General features: G+C 38.9%; 1 protein-coding gene across 1 annotated transcript in view; it reads right to left on the bottom strand.

Annotated features, from left to right (window-relative positions):
- Positions 1-23157, bottom strand: part of slc28a1 (solute carrier family 28 member 1) — a 211693-nt gene that overhangs the window by 112414 nt on the left and 76122 nt on the right. The window contains exon 4 of the mRNA XM_051920321.1: positions 4714-4805. Within this exon, the coding sequence (XP_051776281.1) occupies positions 4714-4805 (92 nt within the window). The remainder of the gene's footprint in view (positions 1-4713; positions 4806-23157) is intronic.

Here is a 23157-nt window from a genome sequence, read left to right as displayed (position 1 = left end):
AGTTTTGTTTCAATGTGTCTACGAAGAAGTGATGGTTTTAAACTGCTGTTGGTCAGGACTTCATTACAAATTACACAAAGCGGTTTAGGTTCTGACTCATCCCTGGTAAAATAAAAACCCATTCGTAAATAGTCGCTGTCATATTTTAATTTCTTCTCTTTTGTCTTTCTATGTTCGCCAATTATTTCCTTGCTTTCAGTCAGGAGAGACGGTAGCTTACTACAACTTTCAGTATCATCACCCTGTGTTGGTACCAAATCAGGGACTGAAGTAGAAGAAGAAGCAATTGTTTGCTCATCCAGCTTTTTGTCAGACTTGATAAAACTACCTGTTTTTAACCATCGATCCATAATAAAATTATGGAGTAATAATTATTCACTTTCACGTTTGATGTGCGCACATTTAAGTAAAAAGTCTTTATCGTAAATTATTTACACACACTATGCACTACCAATTTATCTTATTAAAATCACTTGTGGTAATAATAATAATAATTCATTACATTTATATAGCACTTTTCTCAGTACTCAAAGCGCTATCCACACAGCGAAGCGAACCCACAACTTTCCACAGTCTCCTTACTGCAAAGCAGCAACACTACCACTGCACCACCTGTGAGGTACTTAAGCATGTTTACGATTCAATTCGACTCTACTCTCCCTTGTCTGATTGCTACGTTTTTTATATCAGCAAATGTTATTCTCGTTCATTGGAGCGTATTCGGGATTCTCGGTTTGCTGAATTGGAAGTTTCTGGATCATACGAGAATGTACATGCATCACCAGCAGCATAACATCTCATTGCGTTACAGATTGTTACCTGTTGCGACTCGACTATTTTACGGAATCTTCCATCGCAATGCATAAGTGACTGAGGTAATATTCATGAATTTGACATTTAATTGATTTGTTGACCCATTTTTATTATTGTACTATTAATAGTACTGTGAATATATTTGCCTACATTTAATATTTCATTATTTTTTATGTTTGGGATTTAAAATTCCGCCATTACAATTTTTTTTTGCGAACCCCTTTTATAAAGCACATACAGTGCATCCGGAAGTATTCATAGCGCATCACTTTTTCCACATTTTATTATGTTACGGCCTTATTTCAAAATGGATTAAATTCATTTTTTTCCTCAGAATTCTATACACAACACCCCATAATGACAACATGAAAAAAGTTTACTTGAGGTTTTTGCAAATTTATTAAAAATAAAAAAACTGAGAAATCCCATGTACATAAGTATTCACAGCCTTTGCTCAATACTTTGTCGATGCACCTTTGGCAGCAATTACAGCCTCAAGTCTTTTTGAATATGATGCCACAAGCTTGGCACACCTATCCTTGGCCAGTTTCGCCCATTCCTCTTTGCAGCACCTCTCAAGCTCCATCAGGCTGGATGGGAAGCGTTGGTGCACAGCCATTTTAAGATCTCTCCAGAGATGTTCAATCGGATTCAAGTCTGGGCTCTGGCTGGCCCACTCAAGGACATTCACAGAGTTGTCCTGAAACCACTCCTTTGATATCTTGGCTGTATGCTTAGGGTCGTTGTCCTGCTGAAAGATGAACAGTCACCCCAGTCTGAGGTCAAGAGTGCTCTGGAGCAGGTATTCATCCAGGATGTCTCTGTACATTGCTGCAGTCATCTTTCCCTTTATCCTGACTAGTCTTCCAGTTCCTGCCACTGAAAAACATCCCCATAGTATGATGCTGCCACCACCATGCTTCACTGTAGGGATGGTGCCAGGTTTCCTCCAAACGTGACGCCTGGCATTCACACCAAAGAGTTCAATCTTTGTCTCATCAGACCAGAGAATTTTCTTTCTCATGGTCTGAGAGTCCTTCAGGTGCCTTTTGGCAAACTCCAGGCGGGCTGCCATGTGCCTTTTACTAAGGAGTGGCTTCCGTCTGGCCACTCTACCATACAGGCCTGATTGGTGGATTGCTGCAGAGATGGTTGTCCTTCTGGAAGGTTTCCTCTCTCCACAGAGGACCTCTGGAGCTCTGACAGAGTGACCATCGGGTTCTTGGTCACCTCCCTGACTAAGGCCCTTCTCCCCCGATCGCTCAGTTTAGATAGCCGGCCAGCTTTAGGAAGAGTCCTGGTGGTTTCAAACTTCTTCCACTTACGGATGATGGAGGTCAATATGCTCATTGGGACCTTCAAAGCAGCAGAAATTTTTCTGTAACCTTCCCCAGATTTGTGCCTCGATACAATCCTGTCTCGGAGGTCTACAGACAATTCCTTTGACTTCATGCTTGGTTTGTGCTCTGACATGAACTGTCAACTGTGGGACCTTATATAGACAGGTGTGTACCTTTCCAAATCATGTCCAATCAACTGAATTTACCACAGGTGGACTCCAATTAAGCTGCAGAAACATCTCAAGGATGATCAGTGGAAACAGGATGCACCTGAGCTCAATTTTGAGCTTCATGGCAAAGGCTGTGAATACTTATGTACATGTGCTTTCTCAATTTTTTTATTTTTAATAAATTTGCAAAAATCTCAAGTAAACTTTTTTCACGTTATCATTATGGGGTGTTGTGTGTAGAATTCTGAGTCAAAAAATGAATTTAATCCATTTTGGAATAAGGCTGTAACATAACAAAATGTGGAAAAAGTGATGCGCTGTGAATAGTTTCCGAATGCACTGTAGCAGCACCATCTACTCTCCAGGTTTCTGGATATAAAAACAAATCTTTGTGGTGCCATAGCTAGCAATGATGATTTCAGGACGTTACATTTCTTTGATTTTGTGTATTATGTTTTGGATATTTAAATTTTTGCCTTCTGGTTTTGTCTTGTCTCATTTCTTGGTTGTTGTTTTTATGTGCAATTTCTGTTTGGGCTTTTAAAAATGAGGACCTGAGATGTTATGGTTCAGATTAGATAGCATACATAGAAATTATGCTGCCACTCTTGAAGTGGAAGTGGACAGACATTTTGGTATTTTTTACAGGTTGACATGGAGATTATTAAGATGAAAGGAAATTCTCCTTGGTCTCAAAAATCTTACAAAATGAGTACAAGGCTGATGCTAACAAAATATTAAATATGAAAGAACAAGTGCATCTCTGAAGGAAGGGACTTTACTGTGGGAATTTGAGATATTGTGGGCTCATACAATTAGTTCATAGTGCTTGGGACTCCTAGTTCATGACAAGGAGGATATGCCATTTGTTTTTACTTTATTTTGTACTGTTGTTTATTTTAGGGGTTTTGTTAAATAGAGAATTAATTTATGTCATTGATTTTTACTTTTGGTTAACTTTGAATTCTGGCAATGACTTTAGACTAGTGTTGGTTAGTGTTATCATTTCATCTCATGATTTTTAGACTTTAGTCTTTGAGATTTCATTTTATTTATTTTAGATTAGATCCTTTTTTTTTTTTTTTTTTTTTTTACTAGGGGGCTTTGCCCCCTGTTCGCTTCGCTTGCCAACCCCCCTGCCTGCACTACACACCAGCAACTTCGCGTCTCTGCCTTTTGCATATGTGGATTTCACTTTCACCAAACAACAAAACTTAATTCTCATGGATATGCCTCTTCATTAGGAAGAAACACCACTTTTCTCTGATGGCAACATGAATTAGACGATCTACAAGTCTCTGACTTAAAGTTTAAAGCCAAACAATATCTACATACTTCTGTCATATCACCTATGTCCATATTATTCGAGCTCTTTTCACTTTTACCTTTTCGTCAATATCGCATTGAATTTTGATTCTGTGTTTAGAATTACATCGTGACAACGCAACATATAACTGCCTGTGAGTGAATATTGTTTCTTTCTCTCTTCATGAACTGTGTCTGACAATAACATTCACACAAATGAGAAATGATTGAACCGTGTGCATGGTTGTAAATGTTTTACATGTGGGCAGGACTTTTCCAAATCTCTTTGCAAAAAGTCTTATTTCACGGGGCTTGAAATTTTCTCTCACTGGATTTCACTTTCACCAAACAACAAATCTTTTAATTCTCGTGGATACGCCTCTTCATTGGGAATGAAACACTACTTTTCCCTGATGGCAACACAAATTAGACGATTTACAAGTCTCCGACTTAAAGTTTGAATCCGAACAATATATTTGATCTTTTTCCGCTGTTCTGTTATTTCACCAAGTAATAATTTCCATTTGTTTGCGCTAATGTGATCTTTACTATCATTTTTTTGAGACTTTCGAATTTTCGTACTTCCATTATCTCTAATCTGCTCTGCATGTGTATCGTGCCATGTTTTTGAATTCTTTACAAGGTTCTACTTTGTCATCTACTCTTTGTCTTTTATTTCTGGCCCCAGGCGTGGTTAAATCTCTTGGCACAAAGACTTGTCTCGTGGCACGTGAAAGTGTCTCTCTAAGAAAGTCACATCTCGCCTCTCTTCCTAAGATTTTTTTATTATAGTAGAGACATTTTTTTGTTCCCTGACTCAATAAACATTTACCTGTTCCCCCTTTCAACATTGTGTGAGAGCAAAGTGTTTTGATGATTTTAGCTTTCCCATTTGTGTCTAAACATAACAATTGGATCAAATGGTAACTGAATTAATAAATCACAAAAGATGATAGCATCTAATTGAAATTACGTTTCCATTATTTGTAGCTTCCCTAAGGATGGAATGACATGTGCATTTTTCTATTTTTATTTTATTTATCATAATTGAATTTAAATAGTTGCAGTATATAAATATAATTTACCTGCCAAAAGCACTGCAAGAAAAACATGTTTTATGGTTCGAGAATGTTCTTGGCAGAAACCTTTAGCTTCTGAGAATGGCTGTGCAATATTACTGTGAAAAAGATTAAAGAAAAGCATTTCATTTAGTTATTCTTTGTTCAGTAACAATAACATATTTCACACAGATTTACTCTCACAGGGGAATCAGTTTATCTAAAACATACAGCACTTTGCATCTCACCAAATTAACAACATTTCCAAAGTTTGCTCACCAACACATTCAGCTTACTTATTTATTGTTATTTATTGATACCATGCACACATAACAGGCGAAGCACTAGACAAAAATCTGATCACCATATCTTTGTACCAGTAAAACACCTGACTTGATTATAGATACAAGCAAAGCAAACCCATCAATGTATATAAATATAACACATTCCATCCCCAAGTTTCCAAAAAAAGGAGAACATTTCACATTAGCAGCAGGTCATGAGAACTTTGTAGGTAAATTATTGACCAGGACATGCAAACGTTGCGCATTTTAACTCATTCATTTCCCAGGCCCTTATATCATTTAAGCCCTTAACTCTTGTGAAGTTGTGTGGACAGCACAGAGATACAGCGTCCTGTATTAAATCAGGCATATTTTGCAAGTTCTTCACATGTCTGCATAGGTTTTCTTCCCAGTACTCCAATTTTCCTCTCATGTACTCAAAACATACAGATTATGTTAACTGACTACTCATGTGGGCATGAATGGGCCCTGTGATCGACTGGCTTCCAGTCCAGTGTAAGCATTGCACATTCTGATAAGATTTTTGTGGTACACCATACCATTAAAAAAATTAAATTTAACAGGCTGTACAAAACCCCACTTGCATTTCAAACTAAGTGACTGAATTCCAGCTTTTACCAGGATCTGCCTGGACATCATCTGATAACAAAGGCATAAATCAGAGGTGACCTGACATCTCTCCAGAGGCCCCTTTGCATACCTCTTGAGCCAGAAAACAAAAAATGGACAAAAACCTATAATTCAAGGGATGAGACAAAGATGGACAGAAGAACCCACTTATTAAAAGACAGTGATTTTGTAACTGTAAGTGACTTCAATCCAATTAGGAGAATATTGAACCTTCTTTTAAAACCACATGCACCCCATCTTTCCCATGAGGAGAGAAGAGACAAGAGAATAGTACATTGAAAAAAGATCAGGCATTCTCTTGAGATACTATCAGGCAAAATGACTAAAAACTTCTGAATCCTGATTTCTGAACCTCAAAATGTATTAGCCTCTTGCTTGGAGAGCCGAAACCGACAAAGTTTTCTCTTTGTGAACTTGAGAGCAGAGATCCAGACTGCCAAGCTAAGCACTGAGCTGTGTCTGCTTAGGAGCAGCTATTACTTCAAGAAGGGAACCTCATCATCTAAACTCTTAGGCCAGAATGAGTAATGCCTTTTTCTCTATGAAGTGGCAATAGACAACAGAAGGCAAGATGAGGAAGCAGCAGCATACCACTGACAAGGATCATGCAGCAAAGAGAAAGAGTGCACTCAAAAGCATGAAGAATCCTCTATTTGAGGCCAGAACAACAACTCAACCCATCTTCGGACATCATCCTTTAAGACCTGGTATCGTAAAACTATTTGTTTGTGCAAAGATAAAGTAGAACTCTAAATACCAGTAAACAACCAGCCTAAATGTTATGTTTGTCTGTCTAGTGTGTCTGTGTCCAGTCTTTTACATCAATATAAATATGCACTTATTATACTTCAATAATCCTTGTGTTTATCAATGAATTTCATTACTCTGATTCTTAAAATGAGTGTGCCTTCATTACCCTGATACAAATCTAAAGGCTGTAGACCTGCCTCCTGTAACAGAGAAAGTTAAGGTAAATAAAGGAAAAGCCTTGCTGAGTTATAGGATTAATCACTTGGTATTGCCAAAAGAAATACTGATAATTAATTAGCCAAGATAAAATTTCTCTCTATTTTTAAAAAAAAAAAATCTTGGGAGGGAGACTGGGCAGACAAGACGTGATCTTCTTGGAAGACAATTTGACATCCCGTGAGAGACACTTTAACGTCATGCGAGACAAGGCAGTGAGACAAAAAAGAAAAGAAGTTCACAGACATCTAACCTAGCAGTTGTTGGTATGCTTTTGGCAGATACACTTCATGTGCTCCCAGCTCTTAAAACAACGACAAGCAACAAGCAGAACACGCAGCTTGCCAACAGCAGCAGCAACAAGCCAGCAGATGATCCGACCACTTCCCCTAAGTGTGCATTCAGCCATCCTAACCCCCACCCCCCCACCCCCCCTTCACAATGTGAGCAGCAGAAACACAAAGTAGCAAGAGAGCAGCTGCTGTACAGGCTTTTAAATGATAAACACGCAGTGTGACAAACAAAACACGCAGCTCGCCAGCAGCAGCAGCAGAAAGGCAGCAGCTGATCCAATGGCATTTCCTTAGTGTGCGTTCAGCTGACCCCCGTTCACAAAACGTGCAGCGTTATACATCCAGCGAGAAAGAGATTTAACTACGCCCAGGGCCGGAAATAGAGGACAAGTATTGTTTTTACAAAAGTTTTAAAGTAAAAGTGAAAATAATGCATATGTAACAATTCCTATGAAAATAACAATCTCTTTAAATTGTATATCCGGTAAACCAAACTCAGGGGTGGGTGAGCGAAGTGAGCAGGGCGCGGAGCCCCCTAGTCTTTTTTTAAATCCTACATTATTATGGTATCCGCCTGGATGGCCATCTTATTTATTATTAGTCATCAAAATTCCTATACCAGGTCTATTTCCTGAATTAGAACCACTGCATTTAGGCTCCCTGTGATCCCTAGCTGGGTTAAGCAGATTTCAGAATGTTATGTTATATGTGGTTGCAGGAGTCTACAGGCTAGTCTGGTAGTGGTGCATATGACGCAGACACCATCAGTGGACAAAGTGCCAATCCATCACAGTCAAATACTCACTGACACCAGCAACATTTGCAGCATCCAATCAACTGAACTGGAAAGTCTTAGGGATATAAAATGAACCCCCCACCACCACTAACCCCCACCAATGAAGAATGTACAAAGGGCACCCACCATCTGTACATGGCCTGTGCAAGCACTCATGTTATTTGGCTCTTTACTCTTTCAGCTCAGAATCAATGTTTTGATGTCCATACAAAAAAAAAACACCCAAACATTTTAAATCACACTTCTACAAGGTGGATTCATTTTGTGATCAGATCCTTCTAGTTACAAACTCTTAATTTTGAAATTATACTGCTCAAAAAACTTAAAGGAACACTTTTTAATCAGAGTATAGCATCAAGTGAGTGAAACTTCTGGGCTATTGATCTGGTCAGTTAAGTAGCAGAGGGGGTTGTTAATCAGTTTCAGCTGTTTTGGTGTTAATGAAATTAACAACAGGTGCACTAGAGGGGCAACAATGAGACCACCCCAAAACAGGAATGGTTTAACAGGTGGAGGCCACGGACATTTTTCCCTCCTCATCTTTTCTGTTTTTTCACTAGTTTTGCATTTGGCTACGGTCAGTTTCACTACTGGTAGCATGAGGCGATACCTGGACCCTACAGAGGTTACACAGGTAGTCTAACTTCTCCAGGATGGCACATCAATATGTACCATTGCTGAAGGTTTGCTGTGTCTCCCAGCACAGTCTCAATGGCATGGAGGAGATTCCAGGAGACAGGCAGTTACTCAAGGAGAGCTGGACAGGGCCATAGAAGGTCCTTAACCCATCAGCAGGACCAGTATCTGCTCCTTTGGGCAAGGAGGAACAGGATGAACACAGCTAGAGCCCTACAAAATGACCTCTAGCAGGCCACTGGTATAAATGTCTCTGACCAGACAATCAGAAACAGACTTCATGAGGGTGGCCTGAGGGCACGACATCCTCTAGTGGGATGCCACTCTACTGCCCGGCATCATAGAGCTCAATTAGCATTTGCCATAGAATACCAGAATTATTATGATGCCTGTAATATCGCTCAGCAGGACTAGTTTGGTGGTGGGACAGTGATGGTCTGGGGAGGCATATCCATGGAGGGATGCACAGACCTCTACAGGCTAGACAATGGCACCTTGACTGCCATGAAATCCTTGGACCCATTGTCAGATCCTATGCTGGTGCAGTAGGTCCTGGGTTCCTCCTGGTGCACGACAATGCCTGGCCTCATGTGACGAGAGTATGCAGGAAGTTCCTGGAGGATGAAGGAATTGATACCACTGCCTGGCCTGCACGCTCACCTGACCTAAATCCAATAGAAAACCTCTGGGATTTTATGTTTCAGTCCATCTGACGCAGCCAAGTTGCACCTCAGACTGTCCAGAAGCTCAGTGATGCCCTGGTCCAGATCTGGGAGGAGATCCCCCAGGACACCATCCATCGTCTCATTGGGAGCATGTTGCGACGTTGTCAGGTATGTATACAAGCATGTGGGGGTCATACAAACTGCTGAGTATGATTTCTGCAAAATAGACTAGCCTGCCGCATCATATCTTCACTTTGATTTTCAGAGTGTCTTTGAATTCAGCCCACTGTAGGTTGATAATTTTCATTTCCATCAAATAATGTGGCATCCTTTCGTTCCTAACACATTATCCAGTCCATATCAATAGAGATATCCAGCAGGATTTTTTCCCATTGAGATCTGATGTGTTTTCAAAGTTTTCCTTTAATTTTTTGAGTTTATATTTAAGAAATTTTCACTAATGGGTGTTTGCTGGCTTAGTGGTTGCCACTGCTAATGAGCAGCTTCAGAGTCCTGGGTTCAATTCCTGAGCAGTTTGCTCACACTCATCTTGTTCATGTGGACAACAAACTTCTACAAACTTCTACCACATTTTACCACAGGGGTTGGCAACTTCTTCCATATTAACAGTCAATTTACAAGCATAATACAATCAGTGCACTCATAATTGTACTGTTTATGGCTTGCTGAGCATGTCTTAATTATTATTATTATAGTAGCTGCTACACAAAAAGCATGTTCATATTTACTCTTAACATGTGCTGAACATTAAGTTGGGACATTTAGTGTGATCCCCGTCCCTGCCTTTCATGGCTTGATTGTACTACATCCGGCCTGTAGCATGGTAAGTTCATCTCCACACACGTTTCCCAAGTTGGCTGCGAGATGGACTTCACGTTGTTTTCAGGTGTGAGTAAATCTATTTGCACATATAAATGGATCCAAATACAGAGGATAATGCAAAGGCCACCTTTTTAAAATATGAGAATTTGTCAAACTCTCCCAACAAGCCACAATGGATGCTACTCGGCCAGTGTCAGTTTTTCCAAGTGTCGTGCAGAGCTCTGTGAAATTAAATGTGTACAGTGAAGATTTTTAAACTCAGTCTGCTGAATTTCAGTCTCCTCATTTCCCATCCACTTCAGCAGGGGTAAATTCAGGTTTTTCTCTGCAAAGTTTTCCAGATCAATAAAAAAGAAAACATTTTGGCTGTTTTGCTCAAAGCAGAGAATTCCATTTCAAGTTATGTTATGTACTGAATGATGTCATTGGGGTTGACAGGCTTAAGTGATGACAATGCCTTTGTTTCCCCGCCGCAGCAAGAGCATTGTCTGTTCTAATGCAAAATATTTTCTTCATGTCTATACTACTTTCAAAATGGTTGGTAACAGCTTTTGCTGCATCTGTTCCATCTTTAGTGCCATACATAAACTAATAGCAGCAAAGTTCCTCTCTTATACTGATTGTGCTTCAGTATATTACGACAACGGCTAGACACGAGATGTCATTGATATCCACTACACTGTAGAACCAGCACAGAGTTCTGATATACTGTAGCTCCTTTGCTCTTTGCATGGCTCTTTTAGATGGCTCGCTATCCTTAAAAGGACAACATGCCATTTATACACTTAATGGAATTCTGTTTGTGACTCTGCAGGCTTGCTGTTTTTATAGGTACCCCTGCTACTGGTTATTGAATGCCAGTTCAAACTATAGATCACTCATCCCTGGCTGATGCAACCTGTCAGAGCCATTTTATTGCAATTACTTCAAAGTCGATACGCCCAGCAACCATTTCTTTAAGCTATGGCAGAATGATCTTCATTTCTTCCGTTGTTTTGTGGCAAGTGACAAAACCACATCAACAGGAGTCTTGAGCATTTCCCTATTAGATGTTGGGGAATGTTGAGTGCTGTGCTGTCATGAGGTACAGTAGAGGTGTTGAAGATGACCTGAAACTGCAAACAGAGTTCAAAGGTCCTGATTTCAGCTTTGAGACTCTCCCTCCACGGCTGCCTTGTGCTTTGTCTATGCAGTTTTACCACCAACCCAATGAACTAGAAGCTTTGCTGCCATCCGTACACCTAGGCCAATGGACCTTAGCAGATGAAGAAGCATTGGTGGAGCTGTAAAGGGACAGTCTCTCAGCTGTCTTCCCTCCTGTATTGCTGCTGCCAGCAGCATTCCAACTTCTGATGTAAGACTCGAGACTCTCCAGCAGCTCCTCAGAAGAGCCAAATAATTCTGTTTTAGATCTTGCATTTGCATGGTCTCATTTCACATTGTCTCATTTGACACAAGAAGGGGGAATGGGAGGGATATTTTAAGGCTGGTCCTATGATCATAGCTTGGCACATGGCTAATTATGCAGGCTGGTTCTATGATTGTAGCTTGGCACATGGCTAATTATGCAGGCAAACTATCCATGTGGAGCTATCCTGCCAGTGCACAGGGATCAGTGTTATATAATTGGTGGCAATTCTCCTAGTAACATCGATATGGTCAGCTAATGCAGTGTTTCTCAACCTTTATGTTCCCAGGACTCAGTTTTCTATTTTTAATTTCATTGTCTACCCATGAGCATCCAATGCAAACTCTCCCCATGGTGAAACCACTGCCATCAGTAAAGCTGGAGGGCTGCCCTTGGTAAAATGAGGTCATTTAGAAATGGGGAAACATGTTGCATCCCAGTGGTTGAGAAACATTGAGATAATGGACATCTGAAATGGAAATACTGCAACTTTTTTTTTGTTTTTTAACACACGCAGAATGGAAATTTGGCTGGAGTACTGATCATATTATGACAGCAATGATCTTATAATAAGCCTGCATGAAATTTCTGTGATGTCACACTAGCCTCCCAAAGCATCATGGGATACTGGAAAATATATTCACTGTGAAAAAGGCTTTGGAGAATTTCAATGATCAACACTATTTGGCTTGCAACATTTTCACAACATAGAGTAGATACAGCTTGATCCCCTCTAAAAACAAATTGTCCACCTGGTTTGAAAAGAATGACTCCTACATTTATCTGCCATTTTGCAAAGTATTAACACATAACTAACGTCACTTAGATGGTTCTGACAACAGATTACTGCTGCTGTTGTGTGTGTGGCTGCTCAGTGAGGAGTACATGTATGAGGAATATTGCTCTTAAGTGTAATTTATTACTTACTGATTTAATCTGTTTTTTTATAATTACTATAATAAACTTTCATGACACTATAGACTAGATACAATTTAAGCAACTTTACTACAATAAAGTTTTAATGAGAAATATCAAATAATGGTGTACACATGTGGCACGTATCAATTTTCCCAGTGCCACGGAAAATGGCATGACATTCCTGCTGTGGCATGCTTGCCTTAGGTTGCTGAGCTCTGTTGCACAAGAATAAAAATACTGGTGTTAAAAAGGATTCTGGGTAACCCTTACATTTTGTTTTTACATATGACCCACTTCATTAGCAGACATATTTTACTCTGCATTGTTATATTTATATAACCTATGCAGTAAGGTATGGGATTCCAGAATGTGACCCATGTCGTGTGTTGTTCAAATATGTAAATAAGACTTTAATTAAACTCTGCATGCATGATAATAAATCTGATCTAAACTGATTACATGCATTATATTTTTGATAAACTAAAACTCTATAAAGTTTTGAAAGATTAAAATGCAATGGCCAACTGCATGAGTTAACTTGGCATTACCAATTAACACTCATTGCACACTTTCTTAGTTGTGGCATGTACATGCATGATAAGAGAAATACTGAGGAATTTTTTTTTAGAAACATAAGAAGAGAATAAAGTACTTTAAAATCAATCACTGACTTTTGTTTAGTGCATGCTGAGTTGCTCTTGTTGAGAATATGGAATAGATAAAGAATGATTGAGGAAGATATGTATGAGTGACTAAAAGGAATTAGCAACTTTAAAGGTTTTCACTAGTAAGCAATTATTCATGTCCTTAACATGATGAAGCTACTTTAGGGTTCAATGTTGTTATCAGTGCTTGTATTACCTCAGGCACCCCTTCTGCATTGTGATTAATTTATTCATTTTTTTAGATGTAAGACAGAGGCCACACAATCATTTGCCCACCTCTCTTATTAGTTTATTTCTCTACCTGTAACATAAAATGTAAAAAAGGTCTCAGCATTTGGATGCCCTCACATGGCCACCACAGAAGTTCTTTTCATTTTCAAGAAACATAAAGTTTAAACAAGAATACCTGTAATACGAAATATGTACATGTAAATCTTAAAATATAAGAAATTGAAACACTATATGGGAAACAACTAAAAGAAAGAAAACCCTCACCTCATGGTAGCCATCACAGAACTGAGGGCGAGCCCAGCCTAACCTGCCATTCCTTTGTTTTGGAAAGTTCCATTTACACGACAGGGGTGTTGATGTCAATTACCTCTCAGTTCTGCACTGGCAACATTTCCCACTAAAAATAATATAATCAAATTTAATCATCCCTGGGCTTTTTTATTAGCCTTTAAAACGTAATTAAAATAAGAAAAAAAATATGCTGAATGGCTGTAAATGGAAGGCTGATTAACCTCCATTACCTTGGAGTGGGCTGGTATTCACCTGTATGCAGTACCTGGCACCCCTTTCAATTTTAGCACAGTTGGTAAAGAAATGATGCTGTGTATCCAAACAAAAACACCAATAGTTAGAAGGTTAAAAATCATATTTACCAAAAAAAAAAAAAATCTGAAATATGGAAAGTGGAAAAGATAGAGAGTGGAATGTAGTGTCACTTGAAAGTTGAAACATCCCCCTCATTTAGTAGATACTAGTATGTCTGTCAAATTATACACAATCAGGACATTAAACATAGCCTGGGGTTTAGTTGGGATTAGGTGTTGCTATGATACAGCAATCCAGCCATTTTTGAGGGTTGGCTGCATGCTCTGATAGTGAAAAAACATTGTAATGTGGTATCACAATGTGCAATATGGCATTTTAACAGCAAAACTCTGTACTTTAATTATAGCAATGAGAAAATGAATGATTTTATGCAGTTTTTTTTAAAAATTTGCATTATTGTTTAGTCCCACCATCAGGTCCAAAACAAAGGGGCTGAGTTTAAGGGGTTAATTGATTGTCAATACAGCCTACAATTAAGGAGTCATCTGAGAAATTCTAAATTTTACATAAATTGCAGTTGTGCAGATCAATCAGTTGCTGTAGGTCAAGAGTTAGTGATTTTGAACACTGTAGAGGTATATACTGTACTTCCATTTTTTGATATTACTTACTGACCAGATAGGTTGGATAGTGTTACACTGAAGAAATTAAAGAACATGATTCTGGAATTATCTCCGATTATATGTGACTTGTAGACAAACTGCAAGATATCAAGCTGGCCAATAATCAGACACTGTAGTTGTTTCAGGATCAGCCTGTCAATGGTTTTCATGATGTGAGAGCAACATGTCAGTAGTCCATAAAAGTGCTACACCACTCACATTTTGTCACTAGGAGCCAGCAGGACGTGGAACCCTATAGTTGGGGACAGTAAGGCGGAAAAGAGAGAGAAGTTGTAGAAATCAGATGCCTGTTAGTTGGCAGAACACTGGAAATCCTCTTTAGCCCAAATGGCTGCTTATGGAACCCTTAATAAGGGTGACACGCTCTCTACAAGTTTAGAGTTTGCATGGATGCCAAAGGACCCCAGAATTTTTTGACACTTTCTTTGAACTCCCTTGGACCAGTGCTGTCATGGCAGGCCTTCTCCAGCTCTCTCACCCAAACAGCTGAAATGGACAATCTGGGAAGGAAAGTGTAAATATTGGTGCCAGTGTACTCCAAGTGGAAAAAGAAAAGACCTGAATAATAAGGCAGTCAGAAAACTGGATTGGCTCTGTTCAAATTCCTCTCTGTCAGGTGACTGCTGATCTGCTTTTAGCATGTGGTGGTCCGGGTCTCATTCTGACCAACAAACACCTGACCACACAATATTTAGTGCTGCTACTGGATGTGCAGTGTGCAGTTCAAGTCTTGCAGTGTGTGTAGTCCACAGATTCTTTTCATGTTACTGTGGCTTGTTTCACCTCAAGTCTTTTCGATTCTAAACTTGAAGTATTGCCATTTCAATGTAGGCAGTTCACGGCCAGCATATTTTTCCATTTTTATAGCATTTAATTATATAAGGGTATATTTTGACAGATAATGATGAGAGGGTATCACACCCTCTTGATTCATTTTTTGTAATATGCAATGTGTGTGAATTTGAAAGTTTTACTAGTCATGAGCAGAAGAGGGTCATCAGTTTTTAATTAGTTAAGTTAATGTTTGTGTTAGAAATGTCTGAAAACATGGAGAACAATTTTGGTATGGCTCCACCATAATTTTTATTTCAAAAATCCTAGAAAGTAGGACAGGGTAGAGTGATGCACATCCTCCCACCCACCCATTCTGAGACAATTTGAAGCCTCTGTGTATCCTAAAACGCACGCCTTTGGGATGGACAAAGAAACTACACATGAGAGTAAGCATGAAGACACATTCAAATTCAAACTCAGGACTATGAAGCTGTGAGGTACATCGTTACCCACAAAGCCAACGTGCCACATCACTCTCTACTGAAGAAGAATGGTCAGCTTAGCAAGGCTGCTTATTAGGAAACATTTCCTGTGAGATTGGAAGCCACATCTATAAAGTAGGAGTAAAAATGCATGAAAGTATCCACCAAAACCATGATCAGTGTTAGAAGGTAGCAGCTCATAACCTCAAAAGGAAGGTAAAGTCAGGACCACCCTTTCAAGTTTAATGGATGTGGTGGTGTGAATCCTAAAATGCCATTCAAATCCTATAAGTAAGATTTAACTCAGCATGTGATGGCCTGCATGTGCAGCCGATGCAGTATGACAAAGCTGTCAACTTGCAATGTGCACCATACAGGATAAAAAAAATCTGTAATAAGAATTGTTTATGAAAATATCACCTGCATGGTAAAAACTCTGGTTTATAACTCTTTGTGGTAAACACTCTCTACAAAATTATTTATTTAGTCTGCTCTTGCAGACTCTTTTTACACTATTATCACGCATGCGAGTCAGAGGATCACCTGAGGTAGGCGACAGGGGGCAGATTCACTAACTGTATTATCTCTTCTTTCATCTGCAGCAGAGAGAAGACGTCCAGTGAGGGCAACTGACTGTGCCCCTTCTGGTCAGATCACAATAAAAGCCAGGATGCCCTAGAAAGAGTCATCTCAATCAGGGCCCAGACTGCAATCAGAACAGATAAGACCCACTCTATGGAGCTATTAAACCACAAGAGTCGAGAAGACTGCCTTTTATTTCTGTTACCTTTGCTAGTTTTCCTGCCATTGAGCGACTGTTTTCTTTAATAATATTTAAGTTAGGATTAAACATGGCAACCTGGCCTACTTCCTTGAAGTTCATGAGTGTCCTTCCACACGTCCACACTATCTAGATCTTAACGTTTAAAAAGAAATTACAGCTGGAACATGTTGGGAATCCATTTTCTCAAGAGAATGAAGCTCATCATTCAAAAAAAGGTAATCTGCATTAAAAGTAAACTTCAAAAAATGGCTGCCCTGTCAAATTTTGTTCAAGAGCTGACTATGCAAAACTCCTAAAACCCTTCACTAACTGAGAGGCGCTCAAGAGATCTGTGCCTATTGGGAAGTCAGCAAAAGTCAGAAGATTGAACCATTTCTGTTAGAAAGAGGGGAGCACAAATCCCCCAGCACAAGGACAGGAGATATTGCTTCTAAAAAGAAGTGTTTAATTTAAATTGCTGCGGATTATTCAGAGCAGTGGTGTATTGAATTTTTTTACGCAAAGGTATTCAGTGTTACTGGCATTTTTTATTTAATAGATAAATCTTTTTCTGCATTACTTAATAAATGGATTTAGGTTTATTCAGCATTAGAGGTTTTTTTTATTTTTTTTATTTATTAATTTCTATTGTAATCATTCCATACAAATAGATCAATTTATAACCAAACAAAATTGAAAACAAATTAAACCCCACCCCTGAGAAGGAGAGCTTAGCCAAAGGAGAATTGCTTAGGGCTTTTTAATGAGGCATCAATAAACAAAAGAAAGGGAGAAATATATATAGGTAAATAAGAAATGGAGAAGGGAATTAAATGCGGTAATAGTTATTTCTCTTATTCTAAAATAACATTGATTAGATCCTGCCAGGTTTTGAAAAAATTTTGTACAGGTCCTCTAACTGAGAATTTGATTTTTTTCAATTTCAAATAATATAAAACATCGGTTTCCCACTGACTTATCAGAGGAGAGTTAGGATTCTTCCAATTTAACAGAATAAGTCTGCATGCCAAAAGTGTAGTGAATGCAGTCACCGTTTGCTTGTCCTTCTCCACTTCAAGTCCGTCTGGAAGAACACCAAACACAGCTGTTAATGGGTTAGGAGGAATTGTGACCCCAAGGCTGTCTGAGAGGCACTTAAAAATTTTGGTCCAAAATGATGCTAGTTTGGTGCAGGCCCAGAACATGTGACCCAGTGAGGCAGGAGCTTGGTTGCAGCGTTCGCAGGTTGGATCTTGCCCTGGAAACATTTTGGACAGTTTTAAGCGAGACAGGTGAGCTTGATATATAATTTTTAGTTGAATAATTCTATGCTTTGCGCATATGGAGCTCGAGTGAATTCTCTGCTTTGCTACCTTCCACTTCTTTTCTGATATATTGATTAAGAGATCTTCTTCCCAATGTCCTCTTGGATCTTTGAAAGGTAGGGACTCTAATAGGATTTTATATAATGCGGAAATGGTGTTTAATTCCTCGAAATTGAGCAGTATTTTTTTCCAGCATTGTGGAGGGTACGAGATGGGGAAAATCGGGCAGTTTCTGTTTAACAAAATTTGTAATTTGAAGATAGCGAGAGAAATGTGTAGCTGGGAGGTTGAATTTTGAACGTAATTGTTCAAAAGATGCAAATATGTTGTCTATATAAAGATCTCTGAGCATTTTAATCCCAAAACTTTTCCAGGTATTAAAAACTGGATATGTTTGCATCTTAGAATGCTTTCTAAGTTGGTTCCATATTCTGAGTGAGTAAAGCACAATTGGGTTATTAGTATATTTGCGATAACTTTCATTTATTGGAGAGCAGAGCAGGGAGTATAAAGAAGTACTACAGGATTTTACTTCTATTGCGGACCAAGCCTGTGTATGTTCATATATTTGTGTCCAGGTTTTTATGGCTTGTATATTTGCTGCCTAGTAATAAAACTGAAAATTAGGTAAAGCCATGCCACCTTCTGCCTGAGATCTTTGTAGGGTCGCTCTTTGGATACGTGGGTGTTTTGAGGTCCAAATAAATGAGGTTATTGTTGAATCTAACTGTTTAAAAAATGATTTATTGATATATATTGGAATGTTTTGAAATAAAAAAAGAAGTTTAGGGAGGATATTCATCTTAACAACGTTAATTCTTCCGTCTAGAGTGAGATGAAGGGTTGACTATCTATGCAAGTCTTGCTTAATTTTTTCCATACAGATGGCAAAATTTTGTTGATAAAGAGCTTTATGTTTACTTGTGATATTTACCCCTAGGTATTTAAACTGATCTGTTATGGTAAAAGGTAGGGTGTCCAATCTAATATCATATGCTTGTGAATTCACTGGAAAGAGTATACTTTTATTCAGATTAATTTTAAGACCAGATATCTTTTGAAATTCTGTTAGTGCTGTTAAAACTGCATACCTAAACCAACTCTGCTCCACTGTGGTGATGGGCTGTATATCTTTCTCAATAAACTTTGCAAAAGCTGGAAAAAAAAAAAAAAACTGCAGGGACAGTGTTTTCTGGGTCTGATATATATAAAACCATATCATCTGCATATAGAGAAATTTTCTGTTCCAGTCCTTCTCTGATAATCCCCTTTATCTGATAAGAATTTCGACAGTGAACCGCCAGTGGTTCAATGGCGATTGCAAACAGCAGTGGCGACAAGGGACATCCTTGTCTGGTACCACGTTCTAGCTTAAAGTAGTCTGAACAAATGTTATTAATATAAACTGAAGCTTCTGGATTGGTATACAGTAGTTTGATCCATGCACAAATATTTGAGCCAAACCCAAATTTCTCCAATGCAGTGAAAAGGTAGTTCCATTCAATCATATCAAATGCTTTTTCTGCGTCTAATGATAGTAATATCTCTGGGGTGTTTGATTTTGCTGGTGAATATATAACATTAAACAAGCATCAGAGATTGGAAGATAGGTGTCAGCCTTTAATAAATCCAGTTTGATCCTGTGATATTACTGAGGGCAGCACTTTCTCCATCCTTCTAGCTAGGATTTTTGAGAGTATCTTAACATCATTATTCAGGAGTGAAATTGGTCTGTATGATGCACATTGTAACAAGTCCTTATTTTGTTTAGGAAAGACGGTGATTAATGCTTGACGAAATGTTTGAGGTAGTATTTGGTTGTCTGTAGCTTCTGTAAATGTTGCCAATAAGAGGGGAGCCAGCTGAGTGGAGAATTTCTTATAAAATTCTACGGGGTAACCATCAGGGCCTGCTGATTTCCTGCTTTGAAGTGACTTTATAGCATCTAGTAATTCTATTAGCGTCAGAGGTTTATCCAGTTCCTCAGCGCTTAAAGCATCTATTTGTGGTGTCTGTAATGTATCCAGAAATGCATTAGATTGTGTGTTGTCTTCTTTGAGCTCAGTAGAATATAAGGATTTATAATAATCTCTAAATGCGTGCATTATATTTTTATGGTCAATAATTTCTTCTCCATTCGTGTTGGTGATTACTGGTATTGCATTGCGAACTTCTTGTTTGTGAATTTGTTGAGCTAAAAGCTTATTAGCTTTTTCTCCGTGTTCATAGTAATGATGTCTTGACTTATAAATAAGTTGTTCAGTTTCTTTGGTTGTTAAGATGTTAAGTTCTGTATGCAGGGCCTGCCTTTTCCTGTGAAGAGCTTCACTTGGACGCCTGGCTTGTTCTTCATCTATTCTAGCAATTTCGCTTCTTAGCTCTGACACTTTCTTGGTTTCTAATTTATTTCTGTGGGAAAGATATGAAATAAATCTGTCCTCTTAAGAAGGCCTTTAGAGTTTCCCAGAATGTTCCTGCAGAAACCTCTGTGGGTGTGTTTGTCTCTAGGAAGAAGCTGATTTGTTTGGATATAAATTCTGTGCAGTTCTCGTCTGCCCATAGAAGAGGGTTAAGACGCCATCTGCGAGGTGAGTGTGATGATTTTAATGATTTTAGCTCCAAGACTAGAGGGGCATGGTCAGAGATAACAATTGTCGTATTTGCATGATTTAATCGTAGGCAGGAAATTATTATCTATAAAAAAAAATCAATTCTTTAGTAGTTATAATGCACTGGTAAGTAGAACAAATATGTTCTTGAGTTTGGGTTAAGAAACCTCCAGGGGTCTGATAAGTTGTGGTCATTTAAAAACTGTGTAATTGTCTTTGCAGTATTAGATGTCGTCCCCCCTTTCACAGGAGTCCTATCTAAGAGTGGATTTAAAACACAATTAAAGTCCCCAGCCATTATTATTTTATGAGTGTTCACATTGGGAATGGATGCAAATAGATTTTGCATGAATTCCTTATCATCGACATTGGGTGCATAAACATTTATCAAAATCATTTTACTGTTAAATAAGTTGCCCATGACCATCATATATCTCCCTTCAGGGTCTGATACTACATCTGATGCTACAAATGGAACTGTTCTGTGTATGAGAATTCCCACCCCTCTAGTTTTCTTTATAAAGCTAGAATGGAACATTTGGCCAGTCCAGTCTTTTTGTAGTCTGAACTGATCCTTGCTTAGTATGTGGGTCTCCTGTAAAAATACTATTTTAGCGTTTAAGCCTGTTAGGTGAGAGCATACTTTCTTTCTCTTTAATTCGTGATTCAGGCCTTTAACATTCCAGCTCACAAAGTTAACTGTCCCATCATGGAGACATTGATTCTGAATTTTTAATGTCATTTTATAGTCTTAACTGGTAGTGAGGCAGTTTTAATCTTAATTTATTTGCAAATTATGGTGGAAAAAAAGTAATTGGTCAATAAAAAAAGTTCATTTCAATACTTTGTTATATACCTTTTGTTGGCAATGACAGAGGTCAAACGTTTTCTGTAAGTCTTCACAAGGTTTTCACACACTGTTGCTGGTATTTTGGCCCATTCCTCCATGTAGATCTCCTCTAGAGCAGTGATGTTTTGGGGCTGTCACTGGGCAACATGGACTTTCAACTCCCTCCAAAGATTTTCTATGGGGTTGAAATCTGGAGACTGGCTAGGCCACTCCAGGACCTTGAAATGCTTCTTACGAAGCCACTCCTTTGTTACCCGGGCGGTGTGTTTGGGATCATTGTCATGCTGAAAGACCCAGCCACATTTCATCTTCAATGCCCTTGCGGATGGAAGGAGGTTTTCACTCAAAATCTGACGATACATGGCCCCATTCATTCTTTCCTTTACACGGATCAGTCGTCCTGGTCCCTTTGCAGAAAAACATCCCCAAAGCATGATGTTTCCACCCCCATGCTTTACAGTAGGTGTGGTGTTCTTTGGATGCAACTCCGCATTCTTTCTCCTCCAAACACAATAAGTAGAGTTTTTACCAAAAAGTTCTATTTTGGTTTCATCTGACCATATGACATTCTCCCAATCCTCTTCTGGATCATCCAAATGCTCTCTAGCAAACTTCAGACGGGCCTGCACATATACTGGCTTAAGCAGGGGGACACGTCTGGCACTGCAGGATTTGAGTCCCTGGCGGTGTAGTGTGTTACTGATGGTAGCCTTTGTTACTTTGGTCCCAGCTCTCCGTTTTGCTCACCGTTCTTGTGATTATTTTGACCCCACGGGGTGAGATCTTGTGTGGAGCCCCAGATCGAGGGAGATTATCAGTGGTCTTGTATGTCTTCCATTTTCTAATAATTGTTCCCACAGTTGATTTCTTCACACCAAGCTGCTTACCTATTGCAGATTCAGTCTTCCCAGCCTGGTGCAGGTCTACAATTTTGTTTCTGGTGTCCTTTGACAGCTCTTTGGTCTTGGCCATAGTGGAGTTTGGAGTGTGACTGTTTGAGTTTGTGGACAGGTGTCTTTTATATTGATAACGAGTTCAAACAGGTGCCATTAATTGCACGTAACGAGTGGAGGACAGAGGAGCCTCTTACAGAAGAAGTTACAGGTCTGTGAGAGCCAGAAATCTTGTCTGTTTGTAGGTGACCAAATACTTATTTTCCACCATAATTTGCAAATAAATTCTTTAAAAATCAGACAATGTGATTTTCTGGATTTTTTTTCTCATTTTGTCTCTCATAGTTGAGGTATACCTATGATGAAAATTACAGGCCTCTCTCATCTTTTTAAGTGGGAGAAGTTGCACAATTGGTGGCTGACTAAATACTTTTTTGCCCCACTGTATAATTATAATACCAGTCACTTTAAAAGTGGATCCGAGAGCAGATGATAGGTCCTTCCCATGCCTTGACAGAATACGGCTCCTTATTAACTTTCAAAAGAGTGTCAGAAACAGCTTCTTTAGTTCCTTTTCAGCTTCTTCCTTGCTTGAAAAAATATAATATTGATCTTGAACTTCCACTTTCAGTTTGGCGGGATACAAGAGGCTGTATTTGATATCGGCTTTCTGTAGCAACTTTTTAATGTTAAAGTAGGCTGCGTGTTTTGCAGTTGTTAATGGTGAGAAGTCAGGGAAAATACGAATAAGATTATTTTCAAATATAATCTCTTGCTTGTGTCTGAGAAGTGCCATCACATCAAGCTTACATCATAGTCGCTCGAAGTGGACAATAAAAGACCTAGGTTTAAAGGTGCTTGATCTGTATGTGCGATAAGCAGCTGCTATCTCAATGTCGAGTTTAAAATCATCTCCAATTATTTTAGACGGTAATTCTACGGCAAATTTCACTGTGCTTGAGCTTTCTCGTTTCTCAGGTATACCCTCAATTCTTATATTATTTCTTCTGTACCCATCTTCCAGGGCCGCAAGTCTGTCTCCGAGTTTTTTGCATTTGGAATTTGCAGCTGTAGCTTTTTCATCGGCGTTAGATGACAATTGTTCCGCTGTTTCAACTCGAGCCATGAATGCCTGCTTAACGTCATCCAGCTGATCTGTAACGTCATTAATCTGGTCGGCAAGCATTTTC

This window comes from Erpetoichthys calabaricus, chromosome 17 (genome assembly GCF_900747795.2).
Source record: "Erpetoichthys calabaricus chromosome 17, fErpCal1.3, whole genome shotgun sequence".
Lineage (NCBI taxonomy): Eukaryota > Metazoa > Chordata > Cladistia > Polypteriformes > Polypteridae > Erpetoichthys > Erpetoichthys calabaricus.
Note: the sequence above shows the minus strand (reverse complement) of the source record. Positions and strands in the feature narration are given on the sequence as shown.